Genomic DNA, 21,330 nt, shown 5'->3' on the forward strand with positions numbered 1-21,330 from the left:
TTTATTTTGTATTCTCTTTTATTCTGTTGTATTCTGTTGTATTCTCTTTTATTCTGTTGTATTCTGTTGTATTATCTTTTATTCTGTTGTATTCTCTTTTATTCTGTTGTATTCTGTTGTATTCTGTTGTATTCTCTTTTATTCTGTTGTATTCTCTTTTATTCTGTTGTATTCTGTTGTATTCTCTTTTATTCTGTTGTATTCTGTTGTATTATCTTTTATTCTGTTGTATTTTTTTTTTCTGTTGTATTCTCTATTTGTATTCTTGTTGTATTCTTTTTATTCTGTTGTATTCTGTTGTATTCTGTTGTATTCTCTTTTATTCTGTTGTATTCTGTTGTATTCTCTTTTATACAGCCTTTAGTGTTTCTTTAGGTTAAGGTATTTCTATCCCAGCACGTATAAGAAACTTGGTATGGATTTATGTGAGTTACTGAGTTGCATGTATACTAAAATGTGTATTTGGGATTTTTCGTCTTCTGTGTTTTTTATATATGTATATCCTAAGAATGGTGTTTTGTTGGAAAGAATGTTATGCACTGGGTCAGTTTATATACAAAGTCTGTGGTTATTTCTTCATAAGGTATTTCCTATCCCAGTACGTACAATAAACTTGGTATTGATTTAAATGTGCGTGTTTCTGAGTTGCATGTGTATGTGCATTCATTGTATTGGGGTTTATTTTGTGTATTGGTTGTATTTATTTCAAGGTTAAAGTACTGAATGTAGGGGAAAGGTCTGTAGTGGGGGTGTCGTAATCACAACCTCCTGCAACAACTCCTACTGGTGCTTGTGTATAGATTTAATCATGTATTGAGATATATATTTGAAGGTTAAGATACTGGATGGAAGGGTATTTATGTAGGGGTAATATGATAGGGTCTGTAGTGGGGTGTCATAACTTAACCCCTACTACAACAGCTACTACTACTACTACTGGTGCTGTCCATAACTTACAACTTCCGTACTAGGAGTATTTCCGTACTAACCCTTTAATTTCAGCTACCAAGGACAACTCTGTACTCTGCGGGTATCAACTCCTGCACTCCTGGGACTGGCATAACATCTGCATGCCCTTGTAACAACTCACTCTGCTTCTGCTATTCATAACACCCCGTTCTGCGTCTGCTGTCGTAACAGGGCATGGCTTCTGTATACTAACTCCTGCTCGCATAACCCGCATGGATTTACACTTCTCTCTCTGCTTCTGGCTTTCGTACCTATCAACACATTCTGCGCCTTCCTTCGTAACTAATCCCACGGCTTCTCTGCATGACAACTCCAGCTGCTTACGGCAAAATTTCTCATAACAGCTACTCCTGCTTACGTATGACTCTCTCTGGCTTCCATAACAGCACGTATGGCTTTTGCATGTGAACGCATTTCATTTCTGCTGCACACTAACCCACACTGCTGGCTTGAGTATCCTAACGACTAACCCATTCTGTAAGCTGCCAGTGCTCCAGGTGACCCTAACAAGCCTGTCGGATCGGCGTCTAGCGAGGGTGGTTCCGTCAGGTTCCGTTCCCTGCTAGAGCTGTCTCCCTTCACCTTAAAAAAAATAGTTTGACATAATTTGAGAGCAGCAGTACAGGCCAGGTATCAGAGAGGGGTTCAGGCCTATATGGGGACACCTCTGTTAGGCTTGTACCTCAATAAATAACTAGAAAAAAGTTGAAAGTGTTAAACAATGACCATACGTAACCTAGTCATGTGTGAATCCTGACTATGGAGGGAGATTATCCTCAAACACGTACGGTTATATATATACATGTCTTTTACCCACCCATGCGTGCAGTACGGGTGGTGAACTCTGACCTCTATGAAATAAATATACGTAACAGGAAAAAAATAAATTGGTTTAAAATATATTTCCCTCATCCATATTCGGCAGCAGATATGTACAGGTTGAAAAACGGGTTGATGTCTGATGTTTGACCCCACAGTTGACCGTTCGTCCCTGCGTCTGGGATCGCTACGTCAACATCTTCGGCCGACGTCTCGACCTTAGGTTGAGCGTCCATCCCTGCGTCTTTGTGTACCTGCGTTAAAATCTTCACCACCATATGACGTTGAGTCTGGCGGGCGTTGTTTTGGAATCTCGAGACGGCAATTTCCCACGGCTGTTAAGGGTATGGGTCAGGCTGTCATGGGTGGCTGTTACGTTAGCCTTGTCACGGTGTCAAGGCTCGTAAAACCACCCTTGGAAATACTAGCAACACAGCGTATATGGAAAGCCTTCAAATGATGTAGTGACTCGTGGAAATATTTGCAACCTAACATATTTCACCCAGTGGTGGTGGTGGTAGGGGTCATGTTTCTTAACGGTCCCTCTAAGCAAGAAAAAATCATCACTCACACAAACCATTTCATACTATATATCAAAGCATTTGTGATCACATTATGCATCATCTATTTTGGGGGGTTATATCATGGCACAAATTTCAGTTGTATGTCTGTTTATTGAGGGGACTGTTTGGGTCTTGTATTTTCTGTTGTATATTTCCAAGGCTAAAAAGGTCAGTAATTGGGTTCTCAATGATGTTTTTTTAGGTTGATGGTACAGAGGAAGGGTCATAAAAGCACCCCTGTCTGTAACTCCCCTGAAAGCCTTGTCAAATATGTGTTTTTTAGGTTCATGGTACAGAGGAAGGGTCATAAAAGCACCCTTGTCTGTAACTCCCCTGAAAGCCTTGTCAAATATGTTTTGTTTTGTTTTTTTGTTTTTGTTTTTTGGGGTTTTTTTTTGTTTTTTTACGTCATGGCCTATTGCTCCGGTAAGCTTCTTCCCAGTGGATCCTGATGGTCGGCCCAAGGCTTCTTCCCGGTGGGGCCTGATGGTCGGCCCAGCCCGTTCTGGTGCAGGCAAGTGTTTATAGTGGTGCCATCTTGCATTGGCTCATGCTGCCCTCCCGGAGCTCATCTTTAATCCTAGAATCTAGAGTCCGGGTTGATAGGTGGTCTTCTGGACAGCATGTGGGTAGTTTTAACCCGGTAGCAGCGGGGATCATGTTTCTTAATGGTCCCTCTGAGCGGGAAAAATGGGAAAAAATCATCACTCACGCAAACCATTTCATAATAATATATATCAGCATTTGTGACAAGTTTATGTATCATCTATTTTGGGGGGTTCAAATCATGGCACAAATTTGGCCCATCGCTGCTACACGGTAAAGCCACAAATTTGGCCCGTCCCTGCTACCGGGTTAAGCCACTCGGCGGCCTTTGGTGAGTGAAATTTACCCTTCATAGCCAGTGGATAGCTGCAACCACATAGATTTCTGATCCCAGTATGTATATTTTGGGGGGTGGAATATTTTAAAGTGAGTGAGATCTTCATTGAGCAAGGGTTGATGTAGGAGAAGCAATTATTTCCCCATACAGTATTTAAAGAGACTGACTATTTGGAAAGGCTTCGTACACTCAGAATTTGCCATGTTTAACCCTTGAAAGCTTAGTTCTGGCTAGATATCAAGCTTTAAAGCATCACATTGAGCAAGGGTTGATGTAGGAGAATCAATTATTTCCCCATACAGTATTTAAAGAGACTGACTATTTGGAAAGGTCCTGTACACTCAGAATTTGCCATGTTTAACCCTTGAAAGCTTAGTTCTGGCTAGATATCAAGCTTTAAAGCATCACATTGAGCAAGGGTTGATGTAGGAGAATCAATTATTTCCCCATACAGTATTTAAAGAGACTGACTATTTGGAAAGGCTTCGTACACTCAGAATTTGCCATGTAAGTTCATAGGAGAATTAATTACCTCCTCAAACAACATATAAGAAGGGATTTGACTATTTAAAAAGGCCTCAAACATAGAATTTGCCATGTCTCTACAGTTGAAGGTCCAGCACTGCTTTTAGTCAAAGTTCTCAAGCTTAAAAAATAACACGCTTGATGTAAAGGAATGAATTATCTCCCCCAAACTATTTAAAGAGAGATTTTGAGTGCTTGAAGAGGCCTCAGACTCATAGAATTTGCCACGTCCTTACAGTTGAAGGTCCATAGCTGCTTTTAGTCAAAGTTCTTAAGCTTAAAAATAACAGAGGATTGATGTAGAAGAATGATTTACCTGCCCAAACAGTATGTACCCAGCCCCCTCAAGTCCCCAGTCTCAGCTCCCAATTACCTTTATTCTGGGGGTCAAAGACATTATATATAAGTGTTTTCCCTTCCTGTGTCAGCCCTAAGACCCTCAGGCCCCCAGTAATTGGTCACCTAACCTATCCAAGCAGGTGTCTTAGCATAATACTGGCGGTAACATTTTAATTAACCTTTCCAATGAGCAAAAACAATTAATATGGAACTGAATCAAATATCCCCAGCAATTAAGTCTCCACTTTGTTATGTAACATTAGTAAGGGTTCCAGTATATGTTAGATAATTACTTGCATTGTCAAGAACAGTTTTAATAGCCTTGTCAAGGGTTGGCCGAGAAAACAATATTATAACAAGCACTGAACTAATTCTTGAGTAATTGGACTGAGAAAGCCTTGATGGTACTCTATTTTTGCTATATTATAAAAAGTCTATAAGCGATGCCTTGGAAAGCTACCATAAGCAAGGGTTGGTCTAGATTATTGATGTCCAAGCTATTAATTATATGTATTTTCTCTTACCTGAAGCCCCCTAGCTCAAGCCCCCAGACCCTCGATCAGCCTCTTCCAGACCCCCCCAGTAGCTACCTTATTTTCTGGGGGATCAAAACCATTAATTATGTGTTAGTTTTGATAATTACCTGACATTAAGTCTTCCCATGGGCAGTGTCAGCATTTGTGAAGCCTTAATTATCATGAGCATAGTTTTATATCAAGCACTAACTCTTGGGTAAGACTTTGAGAAGGTCTTAATGTACTCAATCTTTGGCATATAAAAACAAGTCTAGCAATGCCTTAGGAAGATACCATGAGCCAGGGGTGAGTTAGGAAACTGATATACCTATCCGTCAATACTGCATAGGCAATGGATCGAGGGCTTGTTCAGTATATATATATCAGGCACAATTGTCCATCTTTTGAGTTAGTTTATCAAAGACATATTACTGAACCTTCCACCATGAGCAAGGGATGAGTTAGCAGCTTGATATATATTCCTTAATACTGCATAGACAATGGATCGAGGTCTTGTTCAGTATATATATATCAGGCACAATTGTCCATCTTTTGAGTTAGTTTATCAAAGACATATTACTGAACCTTCCACCATGAGCAAGGGATGAGTTAGCAGCTTGTTATATATTCCTTAATACTACATAGACAATGGATCGAGGTCTTGTTCAGTATATATATCAGGCACAATTGTCCATCTTTTGAGTTAGTTTATCAAAGACATATTACTGAACCTTCCACCATGAGCAAGGGATGAGTTAGCAGCTTGATATATATTCCTTAATACTGCAAAGATAATGGAAAGAGGGCTTGTTCAATATATATTATCACTCATATAGGTTACAATTGTCCATCTTTTAGTTTATCAAAGACATTACTGTATCTTGTACCATGAGCAAGGGCCTTAGGGTGACTTATAGGAGATAGTTATACATTCCTATGTGTTTCATAGAGGAAAGGAAGAGATCTAGAATGATATATATTCTAAGGGTTCTTCATCTCTTATAGTTAATTAGTTCAGCAGTGAAAATCAGTTTTGTGCTGAGTATCAACACGTACCTCAAGTCAGCATGCATTTGTGTTATAAGGTCAATAAACTCATGGCCCAGAATCAGTCCGCATTTTTGAAGTCGGCATTTAAAGTCAGCATCTCTCTCTCTCTCTCTCTCTCTCTCTCTCTCTCTCTCTCTCTCTCTCTCTCTCTCTCTCTTCCCAGCACGGCTTAATATGATATCAGCCCTTATTGATGTTGCCGTTAAGTACAACATTAACTATCATGCATGCAGGGGACGAGAAAGCTGAAAAAAAAAGTAAAATGACGAGGCGGAAGAATTATATATGGCGAGCGATCGAGTCTATTGGCGGGGGTGTTGCCATTCTGAGAGAAAAAAACTTGTTATTTTCTCGTAAGTTTATATATTAGAGAATCTCATCCATCACCGTGTCTCGGTATGCTAGGTCACAGGTCAAGTCATGCAATAAACATGTTCCGTACGAGTGTGGTGACTCCGGAAACAATATATCAGTAGTGTACGCGCTGAGGTGATCGATCAGCTGATTAAAACAGCTGATTGGGTACGCGGAGGTTTAAACATTACGTCATAGCTTTCGGATAGGTTAAATTTATAGATTTACATAGAAAATCAGACCCCATGGTCCAGACTAAGTGGCCTGTCCTTAAACTAAGTGATTCTACATTAATCCGATGGCTCCAAAACGTTGCATTTCAACTCTAGTTAATATATTGAGTTGAAGGAAGTGACGGCCGATCGAGCTTGTTTTTAAAGGAGATCAATCGTGTGACCACTGAAGGAAGGCAGGGAGCTTATTCCATTCTCGCACTACAACGTTAATTGGTGAAGAAAAATTTGGTTCAGTCTGAATTTACTTGTCTACATTTGAGTTTTACGCCTTAATTTGTTCCTCGTACGCAAAGTGTCATCAATCATAAACAATGTTGATCTGCCTACATTCGTGAAACACATGGAGCCAAGCTCAGCAAATTCAGCATGGCCCAGAATTTCTTTAAGTCGGCATGGTCTGAAGTCAGCATGGCCTATAGCTGGCTCGATCCCCCAACTTGGCATATGTCGGTACAGGAAGCTTTTTTGTAGCGATATGCTTAATTCAACTCAGCCTATGACCTTTTCTGAGCTCAGCATACTACTACTACTACTACTGCTACTACTACTACTACTACTACTACTACTACTACTACTACTACTACTACTACTACTACTACTACTACTACTACTACTACTACTACTATTACTACTACTACTACTACTACTACTACTACTACTATTACTACTGTATACTACTACTATTACTAGGTGTTTAATTATGAACAATTAAGTCAGCAATGCTCACTCAGAATGGCGCCTAGCTGTTTCTCAATGCTGATCCTATTTTGAACTCAGCATGCATTAAAGAGTTACTGATTTCAGTCTGTATAGCCACTCTGAGCTCAGCATGGTGGTCTATATATGACAGCATGATCGTTTTCTTGATATGCTGAGTTCGGAGTTCAACATGGATTTAAGTTAAGATTAGCATATGAGTCAGCATGGCCATAAGTTTAAATCAGCTTGCATAAGATCGAGTCAGCATGGCTATCTCTTTCAATGCTGACTTTTTATAGGCTCACCTTAGGAGTTACAAGTGAACAATGCCGTCATTGAACTCAACTTACTGCATATATTGTGACCTTTATTTCAAGTCAGCATGCATCATGAAGTCAGCATGTGACCGTAAGTTTAAATCAGCTTGATAGCATAAGATATAGCATTTCAGCATATATCCTTCAACTTAATATCAACTAGAGTAGAAATGCAACGTTTTGGAGTCTTCTGATTAATGTAAAATCACTTAAGTTTAAGGACAGACCACCAAGTCTGGACCATGGGGTCTGTGTGGTCTGATTTTCTATGTAAATCTATGTAAAGGTTGGAACAATTAGTTTTGAGGTACAACAATGAGTTTTCCTGTTCCAACGTCCATCTTCCCTTATTAAATATTTCAAAGCCATTATTTACACGGTTTTAGGTTTAATTAAAGAGAAAAAGCGATATAATTACCAGTTTATACAGGAAGAAACGTTGTAACCAATGGCTTTAAGATCTAATTAATACGTGATTCATTTCCCTTCCTCCCTCCCTCTATCTCCCTCTCCCTCCCTCCATGCTTCACGTAAGGGAGACTACCAAGTGTATTAAGAACTCCCTGAAGCCATTATTCCCACATATAAGCTCATTACATCATATTGTAAGCCCGTGCTGAAGAGTGATAGGATTTTATACTTTCTGCAGTTTCGTTCACAACATGTGCCGAGACCCAGACCCAGACCAACCCATTAATAACGAATAATAATGATTCCAAGGCCTTACCGCTGTTATTAAGGCCCCGGCAGGACTTAATTGGGGTTTACTAATGACAGAACACGCGATAAAAGGGCAAAGGGGCAGTTAAATAGAGTAATTAATGTTTCCGAGGTTAAACTAAAACTATTTATGTCAGCGATAATAGACCTAAGCACTGCAAAAAAAAGCCCTATTATTTAAACATTTCGACTCTATCTCTAAATAAATCTAGTTATTGGAGCTGAGAAGACAGTTCCAGGGTCATTTAATTCAAGTACGAGAATCTATTGAGCTGGCAGGAATCTGCTCGCAGCCGGAAAATAGCTCGCAAAGGGGACTTGAAACTGCTTAATTTTCAATATATCACTCACTGCTATCGTTTAACTGTCCCTTTGCGACTTCAATACACTGCAAATACATCAGATAAACACTTAAAATCAGTAGAAGGCTTTAAAACAAACACATAGGAGATTACATAGGAGGAACTGCTCTGAGCTGATACTCACTCCTGGTTTGGGCAATCTCAACGCTTATATATAGATCACAGGTGGTTATAGAGACATAAATCAAGGCAAATTAAGATGTTTTTTGCTGTCTTTACCCCACTGGACATGTGTGGTGGGTAGTATCGCGACTTATTTCCCCGAGGAGGCATTTCTCGTACACACCGGGCCCCAGCCGTGGAGAGAGGAGGCTGGTGTGTTATTTTTGTGTTTTTTGAAGCGAATTATCCTGTTGCCGAGGGAGCCATGCATCTGGAAACGGTAAATAGTCCCTCGTGATTGTTTTGGGCGGGTGAGGGCAGTGAATTAAGGCTTGTAATAGGTGGAAATAGGGAAAATGTATCGGTGGGGGGAGAGGTGGATTTCAATGGCCGCCGTGGTCGTGCAGAAGTTCATCGTTTTTTACTGATTTCCGGTAAAGTAGAGTACGTAGCGGCACGGGGCTTGAGGGGCAGGGCGACACGTGCATTGCATTCCTGTGTGTGAAGTTGGAGAGCGGGATATAAGCCGGTAAGGTCAGAAAGGTCACGTATATAACTGGCTTGGGGTGTCCGGCTCCATATATGACCTTAATTATTAATGACCTCTAAGACCTTCGGGCACTATGATAGGGAGAACTGAGATGAATGACCTAATGTATGGGGTCAAATGAGGTGTGAGTGTCTTAAATATTGAATTATGGGCGTTTAGCGGTGAGGTCATAAGGGCGTAACCGGCGGATGTGACGTATTATCTCAGTTATCAATGACACCTAAGAACTTTGAACACTATGATAGGAAGAACTAAGCTGAATGACCTAATGTATGGGGTCAAATGAGGTGTGAGTGTCTTAGATATTGAATTATGGGCGTTTAGCGGTGAGGTCATAAGGGCGTAACCGGCGGATGGGAGCGAACCATACGTGACCTTATATCCGTGAGTTTTGACCAGTGTAAGATGCCTGGGTACTCCTGTATTAAGGATTAGGGTGTATTTGTGTTGTATTATTGCAGATATGAGGTGTGGGTTGTGTTACTCAGGAAATATTGAAGGTTAACGTGAGCTAGAAGTGTTTTAAGGGTGGCTCGTCTAGCGGGCGGGGTGAATTTTACGAATTTTTCAGATTTATTTATTTCAGTGTTATTTCTCTTGATTTTTTTGCGTTTTCATCGTCATGGTTGTGATTTCATGTGTGTCTGAGGTGGTATTGATGGTGATTGTGGTGATTTTAGGTGATGCATGTGGTGGTGATGACCCGGGGTGGTGAACCTATTAACTCTAAGGGGGAGTATGTAGGTTAGCGTTGTTGACTTGACCACATGTGCTTACCCTAGGCCATCGGGTGTCATTCTAGAGTTATACATGCTCCTGGTACTGCGAAGGCTGGCATGAACCTATATTTTGCCTGTCAATATTTACTTTGCTCTCACAGGAGGTTAAGGTTAAAATCTAAGTTTAATCCAAGGTTAGGATAACTTAGTGATGACCAGTATCTTATCCTAGACCTGGGGGCTTCATGGTGCAGTGGTTATAAGCAGTTAGCACACCCGGCTCACAACCGAGAGAGCCTGGGCTCGATTCCCGGGCAGAGCGGGAAAATTTGGGAGGCTTTTCCGATACCCTATGCCCCTGTCCACCCAGCAGTGTACCAGATATTAATTGGGGGTTGTGTCCCGTCTCCTGGGATCTGTTCCCTTCTTTAATTCCTTCCCCTTCTGTCTCTCTCCGGCATATGACCACAGATGTTGCGCCGACTAAATGAAATTTTCCAACTTTTTTATCCTAGACCATCGGGTGTTATTCTGGAGGTCTGCTCATGATACCGTGAGGTCTGGAATTGACCTATTTTGTCTGTCAATTTTTATCTTGCTCTCACAGGAGGTTATGTTAAAATCTAAGTTTAATTCAAGGTTAGGATAACTTAGTGCTGACCGGGCATTTTTTTTGTTAATGTTTCCGATATTTTTCAGCCCTTGAATATATAAATAAGTGTGAAGTGATGAGACTTGGGTGTTTTTTCTGGAATAACACCCACTTGTTTAGGATAAATAGGCAGGATAGGCCTCTCACAGTCACCACACTGCCGTTGATGTCACTGGCGGGAGAGGTGGCTACGGTCATCTCCATACTCACCGCCTCTTAAAATATTGTCTTGGGGTGCAACGCTGTATATATTTGTTTTATTTCATTGTGGTAGTAGAGCGCACGGCAGGTACGGTTAACCCGGTAGCTGTGGGGATCATGTTTCTTAACTTGGTAGCAGCGATGGGTCAAATTTGTGTCTTTACCGTGTAGCAGCGACGGGCCAAATTTATGTCTTTGCCGTGTAGCAGCGACGGGCCAAATTTGTGGCTTTACTGTGTAGCAGCGACGGGCCAAATTTGTGTCTTTACCGTGTAGCAGCGACGGGCCAAATTTGTGCCATGATATAAACCCCCCAAAATAGATGATACATAATCTGATCACAAATGCTTTATATATAATATGAAATGGTTTGTGTGAGGGGAGATTTTTTTCTATTTTTCTTGCTTGGAGGGACCATTAAGAAACATGATCCCTGCTGCTTCCACCACTAGGTTAAAGGCCCTTCCCTCTAAGCGAGAAAAATGAGAAAAAAATCATCACTCACACAAACCACTTCATAATATATATCAATGCATTTGTGATCAGTTTATGCATCATCTGTTTATTTATTTATTTATTTATTTATTTATTTATTTATTTATTTTTACGTCTTGGCCTATTGCGCTGGTAGGCTTCTTCCCGGTGGATCCTGATGGTCGGTGGTGGGGTTTATATCATTCTTAATATATCAAGTTACATACCATGGCAAGAATTTGGCCCGTCGCTGGTACACTGTAAAGCCACAAATTTGGGCCCTTGTTACTACCGGGTTAAGTTAGGTCTTGTTAGGATAGCTCAGCAAGTTTGGTTAGGTTAGGATAGCTTAGATTTAATTCTCTAAATATATGGTCTTGGGGGGACACACCTGGAGATATATTTCTGTTTATATTGTTTTGACAGTGGCTTGCTAAGGCTAGATTAGTTTCATTAAAGTTTCATTAGGTTAGGATGACTTAGATTTAATTCTCTTTATATATAGTCTGGGATGACACATTGAGGCATATGTTTTTACTTTTTGCATATTTGGCGTCGGAACACAGGCTGGGGAAGGAGACGGTGGCTGAGTGGTTAGCGTGCCGGTCCTGCGTTCACTGCGTCATGGATGAGGAGGGTTTGAATCCACTGCTGCCACAGTCTACCTGTCCTGAAGACCACCACCATCATCCTGGACTGTATGGGACTGTCCAAGGGAAAGCAAGATGGGGCCGCTATAAACACTTGCCGGCTTGGGCCCACCACCAGGCCCAGCCAAGGGAGGTAAGGAAAAAAAAGTATGGCTAGGTTTGAATAAGTTTTAGGTTAGAATAGCTTAGTGTTAAAGTATCTTGTAACTATTATTATTGTCAATATTATCATTCCTATTACGCGTACTATTATCTAGCTTGTAAGGGACTGTATGCATATACAAATACACTGTATTGCCAAGAAACAAGAGGAATTAACTATTTTAATGATAAATATAAGTGAATCTCGTTATTGAGGACCAGGAGACAGATTTTGTGTTGGAAGTCCGTAAATATAAGAGGCTGAGTACAACAGTCTGGCAATGTTGGCACTGCCTCAAAGTATAGGCCTGGCTGTATGTATAGACTTATGAGGGGAGAGAGAGAGAGAGGGAGGGTAGAGGAAGAAAAGTATGTAAAAAAACAAATATGAGAGAGAGAGTATCAATTAATTATCTTAATTATACAGCCCTTGATAGAGAGAGAGATTTTATAATATATTATCCCATGCTGTCTTTCCCAGTACAAGACTTTGAGAGTGGACACATATTTGCAGGTTGGTGTAGCAGTGCTGGGAGGTGCCATAACACAGGGCACTCCTCACCTCAACAACAGTCTCTTCACCGACAAGTAATTCTTCACCAACAAGCTTTTCAGCAGCTTGGAGAAATAGGTAAGCTTTCTCTACTCACTTCCTGCCCTGCCTTCATTACCCCCGCCAGAAGCCCCCAAAGGGTGAACCCGTTATATTGAGCTGTAAAATGTTCAGCAGCTCACTTAGTAACCCATTGTGTTGTAAAATGTTCACTACCTCCCCTTGCTTAGAGGGAAAGGCCTTTTAACCCAGTGGTGGTGGTAGCAGCGGGGATCATGTTTCCTAACCCGGTAGCAGCGGGGATCATGTTTCTTAATGGTCCCCCAAGCGAGAAAAATGAGAAAAAATCACCCCTCACACAAACCATTTCATAATACATATCAAAGCATTTGTGATCAGTTTACACATCATCTATTTTGGGGGGTTTAAATCATGGCACAAATTTGGCCTGTTGCTGCTACACGGTAAAGCCAAAATTTGTTGCTACTCGGTAAAGCCACAAATTTGGCCCGTTGCTGCTACACGGTAAAGCCACAAATTTGGCCCGTTGCTGCTACACGGTAAAGCCACAAATTTGGCCTGTTGCTGCTACACGGTAAAGCCACAAATTTGGCCTGTTGCTGCTACACGGTAAAGCCACAAATTTGGCCCGTCGCTGCTACCGGGTAAGAAACATGATCCCCGCAGGGTTAAGCATAGGGTGCATGATATATGTTTCCCAAAGTGCTTACTACACACTGGATACATATTATGCATGCAAGATTGGTTTTGCTTTATAATATAGTTAGATTAATTTGATTTATTTATTCAGCCCTTGACAGAGAGGAAAGTAATATTTCTTATTGTACAAGGGACTTACCACAGACATGTCGCCAACCTGATTTTGTATAAGTTTAAACCCAGGAATAAGTCACCTCCAATCCTGGCATCAAAGTTCCTTAAGCCCCTAACTCACTCACCTGTGCTAATGCTGGAGTAAAGTCATCATTATACAGTAAATATTGGTGTGAAAAAGACTCCTAATATTGGCCACATCATGTGTGGAAATACATATTAAAAGGAAGCCTAGCCAGCAGGGAGGGAGGAGGAGGCTCACTACATGGTTTGGTCTCAAAAGCTAACAGGCTATATTTTCACCTGCAAGGGTAGATATATATTTTTCTGCTTACTTTTTGCCTTATTTTACAGCCTTTGACAGAGAGGAAAGTAACACACACAAACTGATCACAAATGCTTTGATATATAATATGAAATGGTTTGTGTGAGGGTGATTTTTTCTCATTTTTCTTGCTGGGAGGGACCATTAAGAAACATGATCCCTGCCACCACCGGGTTAAGTTAAAGTTTTCTAACGAAAGAATTGCTACATTACATTTGTAAGTCACTGACACAACAAAAACACTCACCACCATCACTTTGTTGATGCGTCATGGACAGCGATATTAGGTAGGGTTAGATACACGGGAGCCAAGGTTCAGAGGAGCTGCTTCGTGCAGACTCCTATGTTCTTATGTCACTGGACGAGGTGGAAGGATGCTTGGGTGCCATAGTAGGGGTCAAAATGCAGTGTGTGTATTCCAGAGAAACGTTCCACTCACAGTGCTGGCTAGCTTCAGACTGAGGAGAAAACAGAAAACCTTATTCCCGATAACCGATAACTGATAATGAAAAACCTTAACAACACCCTGCGCCGTATCCGAGATCGCCACGCGCGCTAAATTTCAAATGTCGCTATTGAATATGACAAGCTTTCAGCCATAAACTCAACATAATCATCATGTATTATATATGAAAACATGCAGAATTAAATGGTACACATAAAGAAACTCACTACGGCCAGGCCAAAACAACACCCCGCACTGTATCCGAGATCGCCACGCGCGCTAAATTTCAAATGTCGCTATTGAATATGACAAGCTTTCAGCCATAAACTCAACATAATCATCATGTATTATATATGAAAACATGCAGAATTACATGGTGCACATAAAGAAACTCACTACGGCCGGGCCAAAACAGCGCCCTCTGCTGTGTCCGAGATCGCCAGCTTAAATTTCAAATGTCGCTATTGAATATAACAAGCTTTCAGCCATAAACTCAACATAATCATCATGTATTATATATGAAAACATGCAGAATTAAATGGTGCACATAAAGAAACTCACTACGGCCGGGCCAAAACAGCGCCCTGCGCCGTATCCGAGATCGCCACGCGCCCAAAATTTCAAATGTCGCTATTGAATATAACAAGCTTTCAGCCATAAACTCAACATAATCATCATGTATTATATATGAAAACATGCAGAATTAAATGGTGCACATAAAGAAACTCACTACGGCCGGGCCAAAACAGCGCCCTGAGCAGTGTCCGAGATCGCCACGCGCGCTAAATTTCAAATGTCGCTATTGAATATAACAAGCTTTCAGCCATAAACTCAACATAATCATCATGTATTATATATGAAAACATGCAGAATTACATGGTGCACATAAAGAAACTCACTACGGCCGGGCCAAAACAGCGCCCTGCGCCGTATCCGAGATCGCCGCACGCCAAATTTCAAATGTCGCTATTGAATATAACAAGCTTTCAGCCATAAACTCAACATAATCATCATGTATTATATATGAAAACATGCAGAATTAAATGGTACACATAAAGAAACTCACTACGGCCGGGCCAAAACAACACCCCGCACCGTATCCGAGATCGCCATTCGCGCTAAATTTCAAATGTCGCTATTGAATATAACAAGGTTTCAGCCATAAACTCAACATAATCATCATGTATTATATATGAAAACATGCAGAATTACATGGTGCACATAAAGAAATTCACTACGGCCGGGCCAAAACAGTGCCCTGCGCCGTATCCGAGATCGCCACGCTCGCCAAATTTCAAATGTCGCTATTGAATATAACAAGCTTTCAGCCATAAACTCAGCATAATCATCATTTTTATATATGAAAACATGCAGAATTAAATGGTGCACATAAAGAAACTCACTACGGCCAGGCCAAAACAACACCTCGCACCGTATCCGAGATCGCCGCGTGCGCTAAATTTCAAATGTCGCTATTGAATATAACAAGGTTTCAGCCATAAACTCAACATAATCATCATGTATTATATATGAAAACATGCAGAATTACATGGTGCACATAAAGAAACTCACTACGGCCGGGCCAAAACAGCGCCCTCTGCTGTGTCCGAGATCGCCACGCTTAAATTTCAAATGTCGCTATTGAATATAACAAGCTTTCAGCCATAAACTCAACATAATCATCATGTATTATATATGAAAACATGCAGAATTAAATGGTGCACATAAAGAAACTCACTACGGCCGGGCCAAAACAGCGCCCTGCGCCGTATCCGAGATCGCCACGCTCGCAAAATTTCAAATGTCGCTATTGAATATAACAAGCTTTCAGCCATAAACTCAGCATAATCATCATGTATTATATATGAAAACATGCAGAATTAAATGGTGCACATAAAGAAACTCACTACGGCCGGGCCAAACAACAGCGCCCTCTGCTGTATCCGAGATCGCCATTCGCTAAATTTCAAATGTCGCTATTGAATATAACAAGGTTTCAGCCATAAACTCAACATAATCATCATGTATTATATATGAAAACATGCAGAATTACATGGTGCACATAAAGAAATTCACTACGGCCGGGCCAAAACAGTGCCCTGCGCCGTATCCGAGATCGCCACGCTCGCCAAATTTCAAATGTCGCTATTGAATATAACAAGCTTTCAGCCATAAACTCAGCATAATCATCATTTATATAAATGAAAAAATGCATAATTAAAAGGTGCACATAAATAAACAAACAACGGCCCGGCCAAAACAACACCACGCACCGTAAACGAGATCGCCATGTGCCAAATTTCAAATGTCGCTATTGAATATAACAAGCTTTCAGCCATAAACTCAACATAATCATCATGTATTATATATGAAAACATGCAGAATTACATGGTGCACATAAAGAAACTCACTACGGCCGGGCCAAAACAGCGCCCACAGCAGTGTCCGAGATCGCCAGTCGCGCTAAATTTCAAATGTCGCTATTGAATATAACAAGCTTTCAGCCATAAACTCAACATAATCATCATGTATTATATATGAAAACATGCAGAATTAAATGGTGCACATAAAGAAACTCACTACGGCCGGGCCAAAACAGCGCCCTCAGCAGTGTCCGAGATCGCCCCGCGCGCTAAATTTCAAATGTCGCTATTGAATATAACAAGCTTTCAGCCATAAACTCAACATAATCATCATGTATTATATATGAAAACATGCAGAATTAAATGGTGCACATAAAGAAACTCACTACGGCCGGGCCAAAACAGCGCCCTGCGCCGTATCCGAGATCGCCAATCGCGCCAAATTTCAAATGTCGCTATTGAATATAACAAGCTTTCAGCCATAAACTCAACATAATCATCATGTATTATATATGAAAACATGCAGAATTAAATGGTGCACATAAAGAAACTCACTACGGCCGGGCCAAAACAACACCCCGCACCGTATCCGAGATCGCCATTCGCGCTAAATTTCAAATGTCGCTATTGAATATAACAAGGTTTCAGCCATAAACTCAACATAATCATCATGTATTATATATGAAAACATGCAGAATTACATGGTGCACATAAAGAAACTCACTACGGCCGGGCCAAAACAGTGCCCTCTGCTGTGTCCGAGATCGCCGCGCGCGCTAAATTTCAAATGTCGCTATTGAATATAACAAGCTTTCAGCCATAAACTCAACATAATCATCATTTATTATATGAAAACATGCAGAATTAAATGGTGCACATAAAGAAACTCACTACGGCCAGGCCAAAACAGCGCCCTCTGCGTATCCGAGATCGCCAGCTGCAAATTTCATATGTCGCTATTGAATATAACAAGCTTTCAGCCATAAACTCAACATAATCATCATGTATTATATATGAAAACATGCAGAATTACATGGTGCACATAAAGAAACTCACTACGGCCGGGCCAAAACAGCGCCCTCTGCTGTGTCCGAGATCGCCACGCTAAATTTCAAATGTCGCTATTGAATATAACAAGCTTTCAGCCATAAACTCAACATAATCATCATGTATTATATATGAAAACATGCAGAATTAAATGGTGCACATAAAGAAACTCACTACGGCTGGGCCAAAACAGAGCCCCGTGCCATATCCAGGATCGCCGCACGCGCCAAATTTCAAACATTGCTATTGAATATAACAAGTTTTCAGCCATAAACTCAACATAATCATCATGTATTATATATGAAAACATGCAGAATTAAATGGTGCACATAAAGAAACTCACTACGGCCGGGCCAAAACAGCGCCCCGCACCGTATCCGAGATCGCCATTCGCGCTAAATTTCAAATGTCGCTATTGAATATAACAAGCTTTCAGCCATAAACTCAACATAATCATCATGTATTATATATGAAAACATGCAGAATTAAATGGTGCACATAAAGAAACTCACTACGGCCAGGCCAAAACAACACCCTGCGCCGTATCCGAGATCGCCACGCGCGCCAAATTTCAAATGTCGCTATTGAATATAACAAGCTTTCAGCCATAAACTCAACATAATCATCATGTATTATATATGAAAACATGCAGAATTAAATGGTGCACATAAAGAAACTCACTACGGCCAGGCCAAAACAGCGCCCTCTGCCGTATCCGAGATCGCCACGATGCCAAATTTCAAATGTCGCTATTGAATATAACAAGCTTTCAGCCATAAACTCAACATAATCATCATGTATTATATATGAAAACATGCAGAATTAAATGGTGCACATAAAGAAACTCACTACGGCCGGGCCAAAACAGCGCCCTGCGCCGTATCCGAGATCGCCGCGCGCCAAATTTCAAATGTCGCTATTGAATATAACAAGCTTTCAGCCATAAACTCAACATAATCATCATGTATTATATATGAAAACATGCAGAATTAAATGGTGCACATAAAGAAACTCACTACGGCCCGGCCAAAACAACGCCCTCTGCACCGTATCCGAGATCGCCATTCGCTAAATTTCAAATGTCGCTATTGAATATAACAAGCTTTCAGCCATAAACTCAACATAATCATCATGTATTATATATGAAAACATGCAGAATTACATGGTGCACATAAAGAAACTCACTACGGCCGGGCCAAAACAGTGCCCTGCGCCGTATCCGAGATCGCCACGCTAAATTTCAAATGTCGCTATTGAATATAACAAGCTTTCAGCCATAAACTCAACATAATCATCATGTATTATATATGAAAACATGCAGAATTAAATGGTGCACATAAAGAAACTCACTACGGCCAGGCCAAAACAGCGCCCTCTGCTGTGTCCGAGATCGCCGCGCGCGTCAAATTTCAAATGTCGCTATTGAATATAACAAGCTTTCAGCCATAAACTCAACATAATCATCATGTATTATATATGAAAACATGCAGAATTAAATGGTGCACATAAAGAAACTCACTACGGCCGGGCCAAACAGCGCCCTCTGCTGTGTCCGAGATCGCCGCGCCAAATTTCAAATGTCGCTATTGAATATAACAAGCTTTCAGCCATAAACTCAACATAATCATCATGTATTATATATGAAAACATGCAGAATTAAATGGTGCACATAAAGAAACTCACTACGGCCGGGCCAAAACAGCGCCCTGCGCCGTATCCGAGATCGCCACTCGCGCAAAATTTCAAATGTCGCTATTGAATATAACAAGCTTTCAGCCATAAACTCAGCATAATCATCATGTATTATATATGAAAACATGCAGAATTAAATGGTACACATAAAGAAACTCACTACGGCCGGGCCAAAACAACACCCCGCACCGTATCCGAGATCGCCATTCGCGCTAAATTTCAAATGTCGCTATTGAATATAACAAGGTTTCAGCCATAAACTCAACATAATCATCATGTATTATATGTGAAAACATGCAGAATTACATGGTGCACATAAAGAAATTCACTACGGCCGGGCCAAAACAGTGCCCTGCGCCGTATCCGAGATCGCCACGCTCGCCAAATTTCAAATGTCGCTATTGAATATAACAAGCTTTCAGCCATAAACTCAGCATAATCATTATTTTTATATATGAAAACATGCAGAATTAAATGGTGCACATAAAGAAACTCACTACGGCCAGGCCAAAACAACACCTCGCACCGTATCCGAGATCGCCACGTGTGCCAAATTTCAAATGTCGCTATTGAATATAACAAGCTTTCAGCCATAAACTCAACATAATCATCATGTATTATATATGAAAACATGCAGAATTACATGGTGCACATAAAGAAGTATAAATTAATTGATAATTTTGAGATGTAAGCATAAATATAGAGATAAAATAACTCGTATATTGGCTAAAGCAAGCCAGTATGCGTGTCCTGGGATATGGTACGGGGCACACAAGGACACAGTATACTCGTGTTGAAGGGGTTAAACCCATTACTACGTGTCCTTCCCGGTTCTCTTACCAACAAAACCCTATGAATATCCCCCTTATTACAGGCCCTTCCTTCCCTCTAAGTGTGAAATATGAGAAAAAAAATCATCACACACACCAAAACTATCTAGATATATATATATATATATATATATATATATATATATATATATATATATATATATATATATATATATATATATATATATATATATACACATAATCTCATTTGTCATCACATTATGCCGCATATATTTTGTGTGTGTGTGTGTGTGAGAGAGAGAGAGAGAGAGAGAGAGAGAGTTATGCTTTCACAGTTATTGAGAAAATTTCTAAAGCTGAGAAAGTAAAGAGATTATTTTTTAAGATGAAAGAAAAAGTGAGCAAGTATGGCACCAGAATTAAATCTCTCTCTCTCTCTCTACCAATATCTATCTATATATTTTTTTACCTTGAAAATAATTTATTATCTCAAAAATCCCAATTATTTTACAGCTGACTTATTTCCTTACCCTGTTTACAGAGGAAGAAGAGGAGGAAGAAGAAGAAGATGAAGAGGAAGAAGAGGAGGAGGAGGATAAGGACTTGGTGAGTGTTCAAATCAATTCTCTTTCCATTGCAAACTTCTTCCTTCCTTCCTTCCTTCCTTCCTTCCTCTTGGCTCTTAGACCACTGAATAAAGAAAGGTGAGACAGAAGAGATGGTTAGATTATGATAATGCATTGCAACACCCAAACTCACATGTAATATTTAAGTCTTTTGTTGAGGTTTGGGGCATTTCCAGGGGTAGTTTTATGAGGCTGGTGGTGGTGTGACCCTTCCTCTGTGCTATGAAGCTAAAAACACACATTTGACATGTTTTTGTAGGAGTTTAGGCATTTCCAGGGGTAGTTTTATGAGGCTGGTGGTGGTGTGACCCTTCCTCTGTGCTATGAAGCTAAAAACACACATTTGACATTAGAGGTAGCAGGACGCCTATCAGGTCAGGGGCAAGAAGAACACATGTTATCTAATAGGAGTGGCCATACAGGACGCGGGTAGCAGGTAAGCTTGAGGAACCTGCTACCTGCGTCCTGTATGGCCACTCCTATTAGATAACGTGTTTGTTCTGCCTCTGACCCGCTAGGCGTCCCGCTACCCTCTACTGGGCCCGAATTTACAATAAATCTTTAACCGCTAAGTTTGACTTTAGGGCGAGTTTAACTTTATTCTTCATCTTATCCCTCATAAGTTGATCTTAGCTGACGAGATATTTTAGGCGGGCCCAAACCCGTCTTAAGGAGCCTAAGTCGAACTTCAGTCGCCAAGATGGCCGAACGTCAACAAGCCCGTCAGCGCCTAGAGAAGACTTTTCAAGAGCGAAGAGACGTTCTGAATACTTTGAGTGACGCAGAACTATTGAAACGCTACAGACTGGACCGT

General features: G+C 40.7%; 1 protein-coding gene across 20 annotated transcripts in view; it reads left to right on the forward strand.

Moving 5' to 3' along the window:
- The window catches only part of LOC126993836 (uncharacterized), a 68,904-nt gene that overhangs the window by 8,686 nt on the left and 38,888 nt on the right, over positions 1-21,330 (forward strand). For 6 of the 20 annotated variants that reach the window (XR_007748322.1, XM_050852982.1, XM_050852976.1 and 3 more), the window contains one exon: positions 12,355-12,471. The exons of 5 other annotated variants lie outside the window; for them this stretch is intronic. Coding sequence is in view for 5 of the 15 variants with exons in the window: in XM_050852982.1 (XP_050708939.1) it covers positions 12,355-12,471 (117 nt within the window). In the remaining 10 variants the exon portion in view is untranslated. Of the gene's footprint in view, positions 1-8,605; positions 8,734-8,838; positions 8,983-11,615; positions 11,833-12,354; positions 12,472-20,431; positions 20,497-21,330 lie in introns of those variants that run through there. 9 more of the 20 variants (XR_007748314.1, XR_007748318.1, XR_007748316.1 and 6 more) reach the window with 9 other exon arrangements.

The sequence above is a fragment of the Eriocheir sinensis genome, unplaced genomic scaffold (genome assembly GCF_024679095.1).
Source record: "Eriocheir sinensis breed Jianghai 21 unplaced genomic scaffold, ASM2467909v1 Scaffold685, whole genome shotgun sequence".
Taxonomy (NCBI): domain Eukaryota; kingdom Metazoa; phylum Arthropoda; class Malacostraca; order Decapoda; family Varunidae; genus Eriocheir; species Eriocheir sinensis.